The sequence below is a fragment of the Heptranchias perlo genome, chromosome 6, assembly GCF_035084215.1.
Source record: "Heptranchias perlo isolate sHepPer1 chromosome 6, sHepPer1.hap1, whole genome shotgun sequence".
Taxonomy (NCBI): Eukaryota; Metazoa; Chordata; class Chondrichthyes; order Hexanchiformes; family Hexanchidae; genus Heptranchias; species Heptranchias perlo.
Genome location: NC_090330.1, coordinates 111,084,249 through 111,098,826, shown reverse-complemented (window position 1 = coordinate 111,098,826; position 14,578 = coordinate 111,084,249). Strand labels below are relative to the sequence as shown.

The 14,578-nt window shown below is 48.6% G+C and overlaps 1 protein-coding gene across 1 annotated transcript in view; it reads right to left on the bottom strand.

The window, feature by feature from the left end:
* Positions 1-1,327: 1,327 nt before the first annotated feature.
* LOC137323158 (collagen alpha-6(IV) chain-like) overlaps positions 1,328-14,578 on the bottom strand; it is a 209,901-nt gene continuing 196,650 nt past the window's right edge. The window contains exons 44-48 of the mRNA XM_067986641.1: positions 12,010-12,156; positions 9,266-9,382; positions 7,754-7,945; positions 4,613-4,899; positions 1,328-3,717 (exon numbers count right to left, since the gene is read on the bottom strand). Of these exons, the coding sequence (XP_067842742.1) occupies positions 3,457-3,717; positions 4,613-4,899; positions 7,754-7,945; positions 9,266-9,382; positions 12,010-12,156 (1,004 nt within the window). The 3' untranslated portion in view covers positions 1,328-3,456. The remainder of the gene's footprint in view (positions 3,718-4,612; positions 4,900-7,753; positions 7,946-9,265; positions 9,383-12,009; positions 12,157-14,578) is intronic.

Genomic DNA, 14,578 nt, shown 5'->3' with positions numbered 1-14,578 from the left:
TGGAATACTCTCCACTTGCCTGGATGAGTGCAGCTCCAACAACACTCAAGAAGCTCGACACCATCCAAGATAAAGCAGCCCGCTTGATTGGCACCCCATCCACCACCCTAAACATTCACTCCATTCACCACTGGCGCACTGTGGCTGCAGTGTGTACCATCCACAGGATGCACTGCAGCAACTCGCCAAGGCTTCTTCGACAGCACCTTCCAAACCCGCGACCTCTACCACCTAGAAGGACAAGAGCAGCAGGCACATGGGAACAACACCACCTGCACGTTCCCCTCCAAGTCACACACCATCCCGACTTGGAAATATATCACCGTTCCTTCATCACTGGGTCAAAATCCTAACAGCACTGTGGGAGAACCGTCACCACACGGACTGCATCAGTTCAAGAAGGCGGCTCACCACCACCTTCTCAAGGGCAATTAGGGATGGGCAATAAATGCCGGCCTCGCCAGCGACGCCCACATCCCATGAACGAATAAAAAAAATATCCTGAAGAGTGAGAACACTCATCTTTACTGACCTTCAGCTCCACTTGGTGGACAAAAGTAGAAATTGCACCATGATTTCACCAAACAGTCTTAAGATCATCAACAATTTGCATTAAATGGTGCCTTTTAATGTAGAAAAACATCTCACGGAACTTCACCGAGGCATAATTGAAAAATGGACACTGAGCTAAAGATATTAGGAGGAGTGACCACAAGCATTGTCAAAGAGGTGGCTTTTAAGGGGGGTTTAGGGAGGTGGAGGGGTTTAGGGGTGGAATTCACAATTGTGGACATAAGGTGCCTGAAGGCACGGTCACCAGTGGTGAGGGAGATGCTCGAGGCCGGAGTCAAAGGAGCTGAGTTTGGGGTGGGGGCTGCAGGAGGTTACAGATCTCGGGACAAGAAAGGCCATGAAGGGATTTAAACAGAAGGATGAGTTGACTGACGTAATGTTGTTAAGGAGTCACATAACGTTACTGAGAGTGCCACCTAAAGGCGCAATACTATTGGAATGTTATAACCACACATTTAATTTTATATATAATTGTGTGTATATAGTGGGGTTAGAGAACAGCGGATAATTGGACCAGGGCAAGCAGACCTAAATTTTTATATTTCCGATATAAACTCCTGTGTCCATGTTAATAATGGAAACTGCCTATGTAAACTTGTCACACTGTAATTACACCCTTGCTCCAGTGGTGGTGCTGCAGTGTCTCCACTGGAAGGAGAGTATAATGGAGAAAGTTGACAGGAAGAGTTCGCAGTCACAAGACTATAAATGGAAAATGGGGAAAAGTATTAAAACCATATGGAAAAAGGCAGCATCTGGTAAAATACTTTTAATTTGGATAATTACATCGATTGAGAAGTTTCATTTGCCATATAATAGATATAAAAGGGGATAGTATGTACAGGTAATTGCTGTTTTAACAAGTCTAGTCTCTGTTTTATTAAGACCTTGTTCTTTCGCTGATGCTCCACATTGCATTGATAGTGCAATAACACAATTCATAACATAGTGACTCAAGTTCAGTTCCATCCCACACCTCAGTGGCTGAAAACTAATATGTAGCACCTTTTGTTTATCTGTTAATCCTTTTAACTACCAGTGTTATCCATTGCTGCCTGTTGCCGAATTGACAGCAAGTCAGTCGTCAAACTTTCATAAATTAGTGGCAAGATATACAACAGCGAGCACATTAAAGCAAGCAAACAGCGGTAATAACCTACAGACTGTGGGTTATATGCAAAGGAACCTCTAGGAAAGAAAGGCAGAATTTGCATTTACATAGCGTTTTCCGAAAATGCTCTATATCCAAAGGTTTACTTTGCCAATTTGCACACAGCAAGATCCCACAGTTAGTAAATTGAATCTGTTTTGATGGTGTTGGTTGAGGAAGGAATATTGGCCAGAGAACTCGAAGAACTCCTCGCAGCTCTTTGGACAGCACCATAGGATCTTTCACATCACCTCAACAGGCAGATGGGGCCTCGGTTTAACCTCTCGTGAGAAAGACGGCACCTCCGGCAGTGCAGCACTCCCTGGGAGTGTCGGCCTTAAATCCTGCAATGGGGCTTGAACAGTAACTTTCAAAAAGGAATTGTTTTTCAGAAATGGCCATATAAAGTTTACAGATTTACGTGTTTTATAATGAATATTTGTGCAGGGAGGATAAAGATTCCTGTTACTGCTCACCACTGCCTGATAAACCCATTCACGTCCAATACCCCGATTTATCTGATTTGAGCAGACACAATTTCAAAGAATTTGACACTGGATTGATATCAGTGTGAAACTTTAATTGCTTTCTTAAAGCTTTTAAATATTTGCCCTTTATATATGTGGAATACTTGATATTATGATTTGAGATAAAGTGTTGTTTAGTCATTTCCTTTTGGGAGCCAGTACCATGGGGGTTACATTATGAGCTGTGCTCCCGCTATGGAACCTCACCCACTGGGAGTGCGTACCGAGAATTTGGGTAGACACCTCCACCGTGATTCTCTGGACGGAAGGTTGTGACGGGCGGGACTCGTGTCTGAATTCCAGATATGTGCTTCCTGCAGGCAAGACTCCACACCGGGAGCAGAAACTCATAAAATTACCCCTCACACCTGCAAACCTTTCTCAATGCTTAGTTAGTCTTAAACCATGTCAAGCTCAGTTAAAAAAAAGAAATTGCATTTATATAGCACCTTTCATGTCCTCAAGACGTCCCAAAGCGCTTTACAGCCAATGAAGTATTTTTGAAGTATAGTCACTGTTATAATGTAGGAAATGCAGCAGCCAATTTCCGCACAGCAAGATCCCACAAACAGCAATGTGTAATGAGCAGATCATCTTTTTTAGTGATGTTGGTTGAGAGATAAATATTGGCCAGGACTCCAGGAAGAACTTCCCTGCTCTTCTTCGAAATATTGCCACAGGATCTTTCATGCTCACTTGAGAGGGCTTCAAGGGCCTCGGCTTAACGTCTCATCTGAAAGACGGCACCTCTGACAGTGCAGCACTCCCACAGTGCTGTAGTGGGAGTGTCAGCCTGGGTTATGGGGCTCAAGTATCTGGAGTGGAGGCTTGAAACCATGACCTTCTGACAGAGGCTGCCCGCTGAGCCAAGGTTGACATTTCTGTGATCAAAGCTTAGCTTGTGAACATTGAGCTGTGTTGTTAGTGGTGCCTGCTTATTTAATGCTAAACCTTGAACGAAAGACAATGAACTAAATTTTAGTGTTAATGAAGTTAATTGTGATTGACAGGTCTCTTTGGTGGAGTGATAAATTTACATGCCTTTGGTTAGGTTTTGATCTCTGCGTTATGAGCTCAGAAGACAACATGGTTTAATGAAAGAATTATTTTCCTATTTTTACTTTCTATCTCGTCACCTTGTTGTCTTTACATTGCGGAATCCTGAAAGGTGGGCGGTGATTTGTTTATTTTATTGCAGGGGGTTTCTTACAAATTCTTCATGCAGACCTGGCACCGGCCGATTCGGGTCAGCAGCTGGCCTGCTTTCAGTGTATCAGGCGCAGGCTGATTTTCAAACTGCTGGTTGGGGTCGATGGTAGAAAGCCAGAAACTGTACTTGTTGGCAAAGTAGTGACACGTCCCACGGGCACCGTTGCACTCCACAAAAGGAGTAGTTCGGAAATCCTCCAGGCAGCTCCCAGGAGACACCAGGGATTGGCCACCACTTTCGCTGCCTGCGGCCGTGTGCTGTGGAAAAAAGAAATGTACAAACAAATCAGTAATTTCACTTCTGCCATCAGCATGGCTTCAGTCGACTCTCGGTCCCTTTACAGCAAGGGGCTGGCTCCATATTGAGCAAACCATCAATAGTAAGGATGGCGTAAACTGAATGCTGCTTTGAAAACTGGCACACAGGGGTTAATTCTGTGACTGTGCCCAGGATCTCCCCCACCGGAAGCAGGAATCCAGAATCCGCGTCCCACGGACACCCGCCCAATATCTGCTTCGAGCGGGCGAAGAAATGCACATCTGTAAAATATTTTCGAGAGTGTCTTGGAGAGGGTGCAGAGGAGATTTGCCAGAATGGTACCAGGGATGAGGGACTCCAGTTACGTGGAGAGACACTGGGATTGTTCTCCCTAGAGAAGAGAAGGATAGGAGGAGATTTAATCGAGGTGTTCAAAATTATGAGGGGTTTTGATAGAGTAAATAAGGAGAAACTGTTTGTTTCCAGTGGCAGGAGGGTCGGTAACCAGAGGACACAGATTTAAGGTAATTGGCAAAAGAACCAGGGGGGAGATGAGAATTTTTTTTTAACGCAGCGAGTTGTTCTGATCTGGAATGCGCTGCCTGAAAGGGTGGTGGAAGCAGATTCAATAATAACTTTCAAAAGGGAATTGGATAAATACTCGAAAAGGAAAAATTTGCAGGGCTGTGGGGGAAAAGAGCAGGGGAGTGGGACTAATTGGACAGCTCTTTGAAAGAGCCGGCACAGGCACGATGGGCCGAATGGCCTCCTCCTCTGCTGTAAGATTCTATGATTCTATAGTGCCTGTTCCAAACATCATAAAGTGGGCTTTACTGAGCGACAGGCAGATTGTGGAAAAATGACAAAATATTGAAGCGATGAAGAGGATTTTACCATCAGGAACGAGTATCCGATCCACAGACTGCGCCAGCCAATGGGACACATTGGGATTGTGATATCCTGGCTGTGGACAGCAACTGCCAGGGATGGGGCTTCACACACTGAGCACCGGCTGATGTAGGGTTTGATATCTCCATCGCCAACAGGCATCATTGGGATTGGAGCGTTGGTAGACAACCAATAGGACTTGTCGTTTCTGCTCGCGTAGTAGCAAACTTCATTGATGTTACAGTAGACGAAAGGTATTGTGTTGAACCGAGGCATACAGGAACCAGCTAATCCTGGGGGGGACAAAGAGGGGCAATCAGTTAGTCACATCCAATGGCCACACTGCGACAGTCCCCACCATTTACATTCTGCCCACTGACCTTCCAATGAACCAGGAACATAATCCTGTTCCTTTTCCCGCCCTGATAATGGACACACTTTGATGTTACTTGGCTCGCGCCTCTGAGTCAGAAGGTTGTGGGTTCAACTCCCATTCCCACTCCAGAGACTTCAGCACATAATCTAGACTGAGGGAGCGCTGCACTATCGGAGAATCAGTACTGAGGGAGCGCTGCACTGTCGGAGGGTCAGTACTGAGGGAGCGCTGCACTGTCGGAGGGTCAGTACTGAGGGAGCGCTGCACTGTCGGAGGGTCAGTACTGAGGGAGCGCTGCCCTGTCGGAGGGTCAGTACTGAGGGAGCGCTGCACTGTCGAAGGGGCAGTACTGAGGGAGCGCTGCACTGTCGGAGGTGCCGTCTTTCAGATGAGATGTTAAACCGAGGCCCTGTCTGTTCATGTGGATGTTAAGATTTCACGCTCCCCTGGTGGTAATTCAGTTGCGAAGGTCATTGTGCCCGATTTGTGGCCTCTATGACTTTCCATCCCAATTCTGCAGATTGCAACTCAGTTGTTGATTTCTGTGCTCGATTCCATAAGAACATAAGAAATAGGAGCAGGAGTAGGCCATACGGCCCCTCGAGCCTGCTCTGCCATTCAATCAGATCATGGCTGATCTTCGACCTCAACTCCACTTTCCCACCCAATCCCCATATCCCTTGATTCCCCTAGAGTCCAAAAATCTATCGATCTCAGCCTTGAATATACTCAGTGACTGAGCATCCACAGTCCTCTGGGGTAGAGAATTCCAAAGATTCACAACCCTCTGAGTGAAGAAATTTCTCCTTATCTCAGTCTTAAATGGCCGACCCCTTATCCTGAGACCATGACCCCTAGTTCTAGACTCTCCAGCCAGGGGAAACAATCTCTCAGCATCTACCCTGTCAAGCCCCCTCAGAATTTAATATGTTTGAACGAGATCACCTCTCATTCTTTTAAACTCGTGATGTGGAGATGCCGGTGATGGACTAGGGTTGACAATTGTAAACAATTTTACAACACCAAGTTATAGTCCAGCAATTTTATTTTAAATTCACAAGCTTTCGGAGGCTACCTCCTTCCTCAGGTGAACGATGTGGAAATGAAATCCTCGAAATGAAGTCGCATTTATAATTCACAGAACAATGCTTGGTGATAACAGACAGTTTTTTCAACTGCCCGTTGCCAAGGCAATCTTCTAAACTCCAGAGAATATAGGCCCATTCTACTCAACCTCTCCTCATAGGACAACCCTCTCATCCCTGGAATTAATCTGGTGAACCTTTGTTGCACGGCCTCTAAGGCAAGTATATCCTTCCTTAGATAAGGAGACCAAAACTGTCCTCAGTACTCCAGGTGAGGTCTCACCAAAGCTCTGTACAATTGCAGCAAGGCTTCCTTACTCTTGTTTAAGTTCCCAAACGTGCGATCTCGTTGCACAAAGCTCCTTGCCGGGAGCGCTGAATCTCAACGTCTGACGGAAGAGTTAATGTACGTAGAAGAGTTTAAGCTGCATGTTCCCCTTGGGTGGTCTTCCCGCTGGAGATCACTTGGGACGGGGCTTCCACCCACCATCACAACCCCACCATGGCACCGACCCACCGCCCAGGGCCACTGCTCCTTTAACAGTGCAGGATGTGATCGCCACCCCTCCAAGGGAGCCTGGTGCTACAGTGGGACTTCCCTTCACCTTACTTGGCTCTGAATCTAAAGGGGGCTCAAGTCCCATGAAGGAGTCGGACATCTTTGCCTCAAATGGCCGACTAGAAGCTGGCAGTTTGCGGACTGCCCAGGAGAGGGTCCCCTCCCTCATTCGGTTCCTCCGTGGATCTTCCTGTGCTGTTCCACCATGCACCGACACCCCCTTTGTCGGTCTTACGTGGGGCCAGCGATAAAATGGCAAGGCAGTGGGGAAATCAGATGGATTCGCCAGCCCTGAGCCCCCCGCCAGTGTCCGAGATCCCTGTTGGGAATGGGGAAGCTTGCGAATGGCATTCTAAGGGACAGGGATCTGGCGGCCCATTTTACCCGTTCCGCCTGACTGTGGTGGAGAGAAATCCCAGCCTCAATCTCTAAACCAAGACTTCAATCTGAAATCAACCCATTCAATATTCACTTTGCTGGAGTTAGCACCCCCTTTTCATCCAAGGACCGATACATGAAACGGTTCTCCTGTTGTGGAGCCTCACCCCCTGGGAGCGCGCACCTGAATATCCCGGGCGCACTCCTTGCCATTTGCGGATTGCCGGTGATTCGCACCAGCTGCTCCCGCCGGGCGAGGCTCAGTATCGGGAGCACCGATTCATAAAGTCGGCCCTTATACTTTCAGCTTGTTTTGGTTGTCAGATTTTAATGCAAACAACAACAACAACTTGCATTTATACAGCGCCTTTAATGCAATAAAACGTCCCAAGGCGCTTCACAGGAGCGATCATCAAACAAAAATTGGTACTGAGCCACATAAGGAGATATTAGGACAGGTGACCAAAAGCTCGGTCAAAGAGGTAGGTTTTAAGGAGCGTCTTAAAGGAGGAGAGAGAGGCGGAGAGGTTTAGGGAGGGAATTCCAGAGCTTAGGGCCCAGGCAGCTGAAGGCACGGCCGCCAATGGTGGAGCGATGAAAATTGGGGATGTGCAAGAGGCCAGAATTAGAGGAGCGCAGAGATCTCGGAGGGTTGTAGGGCTGGAGGAGGTTCAGAGATAGGGAGGGGCGAGGGTCATGGAGGGATTTGAACACAAGGATGAGAATTTTAAGATCTTTTTGTAACGTACCCAGGTCCTGGTTGTGGGATTTTTCCTGCCCTTCCACAAATAACAGACTGTATCCATCCCAGAGCCTGTTCATTCCGAGTGGGCAAGGTGGAACATGCTCTGACTGGCTGTGTTTGACCAGGAGATAGCCCACACTGACACTCCGACCTGGCATTCCCGTCATACCTCGAGTGCCTGTCGTCCCAGGAGCACCTTCAAAGAAAGAGCGTAAAGAATAATTTCAGGCTAAGCTTTTCAGTCGCTGAAAAATGACGATTTCTGAAAAATATTGTTGAAACACGTAGACACGCGCCACATTCATAGACACACCTGCTTGCCCGCACATGACTGCATGCACACACAGACATGCACACACACAGGCACGCATGCACAGACATACACACACACACACACACACACACACACTCAGATACACACACACACACACACACACACTCAGATACACACACACACACACACACACACACAGGACAATTCTGTAATCTACCTGATTTTGGGCAGATGTGGGTTGGGTGGGAAGAGAAAATCTGCGGGGAGCTGTTCCACCGGCTTCACATCAGTCGCTGCCACCTCTGGAATGATCTGCCATTGAGTACAGCTATCCAGATGTGGGGAGGTGTGTTCACACTGGGTGGTAATGATATCTAATATTCTGTTAAGCTCTTGTGCTGCTCAAAGCCCCAGACTGGGGGCCCTGATTGATAAAATGGAATCCATCATTTGCAGCATCAAAAGGCACCTTTAGGCCAGGTTTCAATGGGGTCTGGGAGGCCGAGGACAGAGAGGTCAGCATAGGAGTGCTCGGCCTCTTACATTGTTCCAATGAAGCTCAACGGAAGCTCGATGAACAGCTCCTCATCCTTCATTTAGACACTTTACAACCTTCCAGACTCAACATTGATTTCAATAATTTCAGATCAGAACCACTGCTCCCATTTTCTCAGACAGCAGGTGCTGGTAATGATTTTGCCGTAACCATTCACACCTCCTCTGGACCCATCTTTTGTCTCTTCACTTATCCCATTCCCACCCTCCTTGTCTTGCACCGTCATCCCTTTTGTCATTTAATCATTCCCTCCCTCTGCCCTATCACAGACCTTCCCCCTTTGTTCTCCCCCCCGCCCTTTCCCGGGCTCTGTACTTGTTTATAAACTGTTATATCTCAACATCTTCCAGTTCTGAAGAAGGGTCATCGACCTGAAACATTAACTCTGTTTCTCCCTCCACAGAGGCTGCCCGACCTGCTGAGAGTTTCCAGCATTTTCTGTTTTTATTTCAGATTTCCAGCATCCGCGGTATTTTGCTTTTGTTTAAGAGTGAACTCGAGTCCAGATGTGGTCAGGCGCACAGCTGTTTCACTTCAAAACGTAAAGAAGAACATGGGGCGGGAGGTAAGATCAGTCTGGGGTGATCGCTGGGATCGGGCAGAGTGTGAAACGGGGCTGGTCATTCTCTGTCACACAAGATGGACTTCACCCCCCTCAATGTGTGGAACAGTTGAAGGTTTCATACCCTGAAATCCCAAAGGCCCCTGTTGACCTATCGGGCCTGGTTCACCTCTGGGGCCCACGGTACCGTGGGAGCTGCTGAGACCGGGGGCTCCTTGTTTACCCTGTGGGCCCTTCGGACCTGCCAAGAAAGAGAATAAAGCACATTGTGCATCAGAGAGTTTTAAAAACATTCTCAGACCGCAGAATCAGCGGCACTAAAGGTCGCCAACTCTGGTTGGACGTATTCCTTGAGGTTTCATCACATGACCTTCTGCCGCTAACCACCCCGCCCCTACACACTTCCACCATTGGTCGCCTGACACGTCCGTCCTCGCGGTGCCCCGCCCTCACACTCCTGCCATTGGTCGCCCGACACGTCCGTCCTCGCGGTGCCCCGCCCTCACACTCCTGCCATTGGTCACCCGACACGTCCTTCATCGACGTGCCCCGCCCTCACACTCCCGCCATTGGTCACCCGACCCGTCCATCCTCGACGTGCCCCGCCCTCACACTCCCACCATTGGTCACCCGACACGTCCTTCATCGACGTGCCCCGCCCTCGCACTCCTGCCATTGGTCACCCGACACGTCCATCATCGACGTGCCCCGCCCTCACACTCCCGCCATTGGTCACCCGACACGTCCATCATCGACGTGCCCCGCCCTCGCACTCCTGCCATTGGTCACCCGACACGTCCATCATCGACGTGCCCCGCCCTCACACTCCTGCCATTGGTCACCCGACACGTCCATCATCGACGTGCCCCGCCCTCACACTCCTGCCATTGGTCACCCGACACGTCCATCATCGACGTGCCCCGCCCTCGCACTCCTGCCATTGGTCACCCGAAACGACCATCATCGACGTGCCCCGCCCTCGCACTCCTGCCATTGGTCACCCGACACGTCCATCATCGACGTGCCCCGCCCTCGCACTCCTGCCATTGGTCACCCGACACGTTCATCATCGACGTGCCCCGCCCTCGCACTCCTGCCATTGGTCACCCGACACGTCCTTCATCGACGTGCCCCGCCCTCGCACTCCCGCCATTGGTCACCCGACACGTCCATCATCGACGTGCCCCGCTTTCCCACAGCCAATTGGAAAGTGAAGTGACTCGTTACCCGATTGGATGATTTTTGACTGTCAAATAGCCTTTTTTTCCTCGTATCCAATATTTTTATTACTAATAAATGAAAGTGTTCAAAGAATTTAAAAAAAAAACATATTTTGTTTAATGCCCCTATGATTTTTCTCCTGGGTGTTGCTCACAGCAGAGGCCTGGAGATTAGTCACCAATTCCTGGAGTCTCCAGGGACAATCCCCTAGTGACACAGCCGGGAAAAGCAGGAACAAATGAGGAAAATCTCTTACTCTCTCCTTCAGCCTGCCTGGAATTCAGGTTCGATATTTGTGGTTAAGACGGTAACACAGCTCATAAAGGGATCTGATTCCTTGAACTGTACTTTTAAGGGTAGGTTTTGCAAGGCGAGGATCTGGGGAATGTAGTGGGTCAGAATCGTAGGGCTCCAGATTACCTGGTAATTAATTGCAGCCACACCACCAGGTCCACACTGGAGGTAAACCTCAGACCACACCATGGGCTAGGACTCAATAAACTCCCCCCCCTGCCCCCCTCATTGCCCAATTCTCCAACCCCTGCCCCCCTTTAGCTGAGCTCAGCCCCTCGAGCACGGTCTAGCTCGATCTGAGTCAGGGCTGTGGCACTGAGCACGGAACAGGCTCCACTGAAGCCCACGGTCCTGTTGGGGGTTACCAACTCTCCAGGATTGGTCTGGAGTCTCCAGGAATTGAAGATTAATCTCCAGGACACTGCTGGGAGCAAATACCAGGGAGAAAAATCATCAGGCCATTAAAAAACGTTATTTTTCATTTTCTTTGAACGGTTTTGTTTATTAGTTATAAAAATACAGGTCGTTTGACAGTTAAGAATCATCCAATTGAGTCGCGAAGAGTCAGCTCGCTTTCCTATTGGCCGCGGGAAGGCAGTGAGCTGTGAGGATTGTGTTGGGTAGACCAATAGCGGGAGAGTGGGGGCGGGGCAATTGGAGGTGGGACGTCATGTGATGAAACCTCCAGGAATACGCTCAACCAGAGTTGGCAACCCCTCGGTCCTGTAGTGTTAGTCCAGCCAGTTCCCTTATGCTACGGGACAGCCTGCCCCCAGATAGCACCACCGTGCCATTTAAAGGGAGGAGGGAGATGGAGAGACAGCCTTTGTGTGAACTGGGCCGTCCTTGCCGAATTAGGAATTCTTGGGGCTCTGGGTACCAAGAACATTCCGGGCCCCTCCACACACCCTCCCCATATCCATTAAAACACCATGTCGTAAAATACATGAAGAAAAAGATTTGTAGAATGTTTACACGCTGCATTAATAATAAAGCAAACCATATCACAATATACGATGCTTAAATTAAACATATTTGCTTGGGCCCGTGTTAATCCACCCCTGTGGGCAGTAGTTTATTTTATTATTATTTATTCTCGGGACGTGGCGAGGCCGGCATTTATTGCCCATCCCTAGTTGCCCTTGAGAAGGTGGTGGTGAGCCGCCGTCTTCTTGAGCCGCTGCAGTCCGTGTGGTGATGGTTCTCCCACAGTGCTGTCAGGGAGCAATTCCCAGGACGGTGTCGTTATGAGGAGCAGGGCAATGTTTATTTGGTTTGGCCGGCCCCTGATTTAGCGCACGCTCTGGGAATTCTGTAGAGAAAAGGGAATAGAAAAGATGTTTACACTCTTACCTGGATCCCCAGGAAATCCCCTCGGACCTGGATCCCCTGGGAAACCGTGTGATCCAGGATTTCCGGGCAAGCCAAGAGAACCTTCCGGTCCCAGGAGACGTTGAGGGGGAGGAGCTGGTCCGCGTGGGCCTGGAATTCCCACTAAACCTAAAGTTCATTCAAAAGAAGACAGAATTAGTCAGCAAACATGCATCGTATCCAACGCACTTGGTAATTTCTGCACTGCCTCCTCTGATTCCACCTCCCCTCCTGGTTTGGTGTTATCCCCAAATTTTACCACTTTGCATTGAGGTTTTGTGTGCAAATCATTCATGTAAATTAGAAACAGCAGTGGTCCCAACACACAGCCCTGGGACATCCCATTTAGTATTTCCATCCACTCTGACATAACTCCTCTAATGAGTCACCCTTCAGCCAGTTTCTAATCCACTCTCAGGGTTTACCCTGAGTCCCACAGCTTTGAGTTAAACCAATAGCCTTTCATGTGGAAAATTATCAAATGCCTTCTGGAAGTCAAGATACCCCACGATGTACAACTTCTGCAGTCCCGTTGCTTTGTCACTTGCGTAACGAGGTTGGCCAGGCAGGAATGTCCTCGTCAGAAACCCATGTGATGCCAATTTGGTGTTTGAAAATCTGACAGTTGTGGGATGATGGAGAGCTGAGGAGTTGCACGGTTTAAAGGTCCCAGTGAAGAAATGATTTGATCGCACATCCTCTCCATCACCAGCACTGCCCACTTCCACCTCAGTAACATCGTCCGTCTCCGCCTCTGTCTCAGCCCATCTGCTGCTGAAACCCACATCCCTGCCTTTGTTACCTCCAGACTTGACTATTCCAATGCTCTCCTGACCGGCCTCCCATCATCCACCCTCCGTAAACTTGAGCTCATCCAAAACTCTGCTGCCCGTATCCTAACTCGCACCAAGTCCCGTTCACCCATCACCCCACTGCTCGCTGACCTACATTGGCTCCCGGTCTGGGAACGCCTCAATTTTAAAATTCTCATCCTTGTTTTCAATTCCCTCCATGTCCTCGCCCCTCCCTATCTCTGTAACCTCCTCCAGCCCTACAACCCTCCGAGATCTCTGTGCTCCTCTAATTCTGGCCTCTTGCGCATCCCCGATTTCCATCACTCCACCATTGGCGGCCGTGCCTTCAGCTGCCTGGGCCCTAAGCTCTGGAATTCCCTCCCTAAACCTCTCTGCCTCTCTACCTCTCTCTCCTCCTTTAAGACGCTCCTTAAAACCTACCTCTTTGACCAAGCTTTTGTCACCTGTTCTAATATCTCTTTATGTGGCTTGGTGTCAAATTTTGTTTGACAACATTCCTGTGAAGCGCCTTGGGACATTTTACTACGTTAAAGGTGCTATATAAATGCAAGTTGTTGTTGTGTGATAAGTTTTCAGTTGCAACCATTAGACTTTGTACTCCACCCGCTGAGAAGGTAAATCGGAACTTCCAGCGGGATTTAACAAACATTATCCTCGTTAAATCATGTGCAGTCTGCGCCCGAATTTCCAATATACACTTTTGTTGGGTAAGGTAATCAGCCAGGGCTACAAAGTCAGAAAGTGACCGCGTTGATTCCAGTACAATGAGGTGTGTCTACCGTGAGAAACAAGGAGTGATTCACTGATTCCCACAATCCCAGTGAGGAAAGGAGCATCAGTCGGGAAATCATCAAAGCCCCTGATTTTTCTGCCCATTTACTCTCCTCCCTGGATATTAGTGCAAGTTAGAGAAAAGGGACTGTTGCAATTGTATGAAAATGCATTGTGGGAGCATAGGAACAGGAGGAGGCCATTCAGCCCCTCGAGCCTGTCCCGCCATTCAATTAGATCATGGCTGACCTGTATTTTAACTCCATTTACCCACCATGGTTCCAGTAACCCTTAATCCCCTCACCCAACAAAAATCGATCAATCTGTTTTGAAATTTTCAATTGACCCCCAGCCTCAATGGCTTTTTGGGGGAGAGAGTCTTTCCTGATAGTTATAATCTCTCAGTTCTGGTATCATTCTTGTGAATCTTTTTTGCACCTTCTCCAGTGCCTCTATAGCCTTTTTAAACATGGTTTTGCTGCAGACGATTTAATTTAAACTTTTAACGGTGTTTGGTTGGTGGACGATATTTATGCCACTTTGCCTGCCCCCAATTGTTTTGGTTTGGCCTTTGCCAGCACCCATTCCTCAAACAGCTCTGTTCCCTCTTACTCTCCACCACACAATTAACCCTTCACAAGATGCTCACGAAATATCGTGTTAGGAACGTGGGAACAGGAGGAGGCCATTCAGCCCCTCGAGCCTGTTCCGTCATTCAATTAGATCATGGCTGATCTGTATCTTAACTCCATTTAGCTGCCTTGGTTCCGTAACCCTTAATACCCTTACCCAACAAAAATCGATCAATCTCAGTTCTGGAATTTTCAATTGACCCCCAGCCTCAACAGCTTTTTGGGGGAGAGAGTTCCAGATTCCCACTCCCCTTTGTGTGAAGAAGTGCTTCCTGACATCACCCTGAACGGCCTGGCTCTAATTTTAAGGTTCTGCCCCCTTGTTCTGGACTC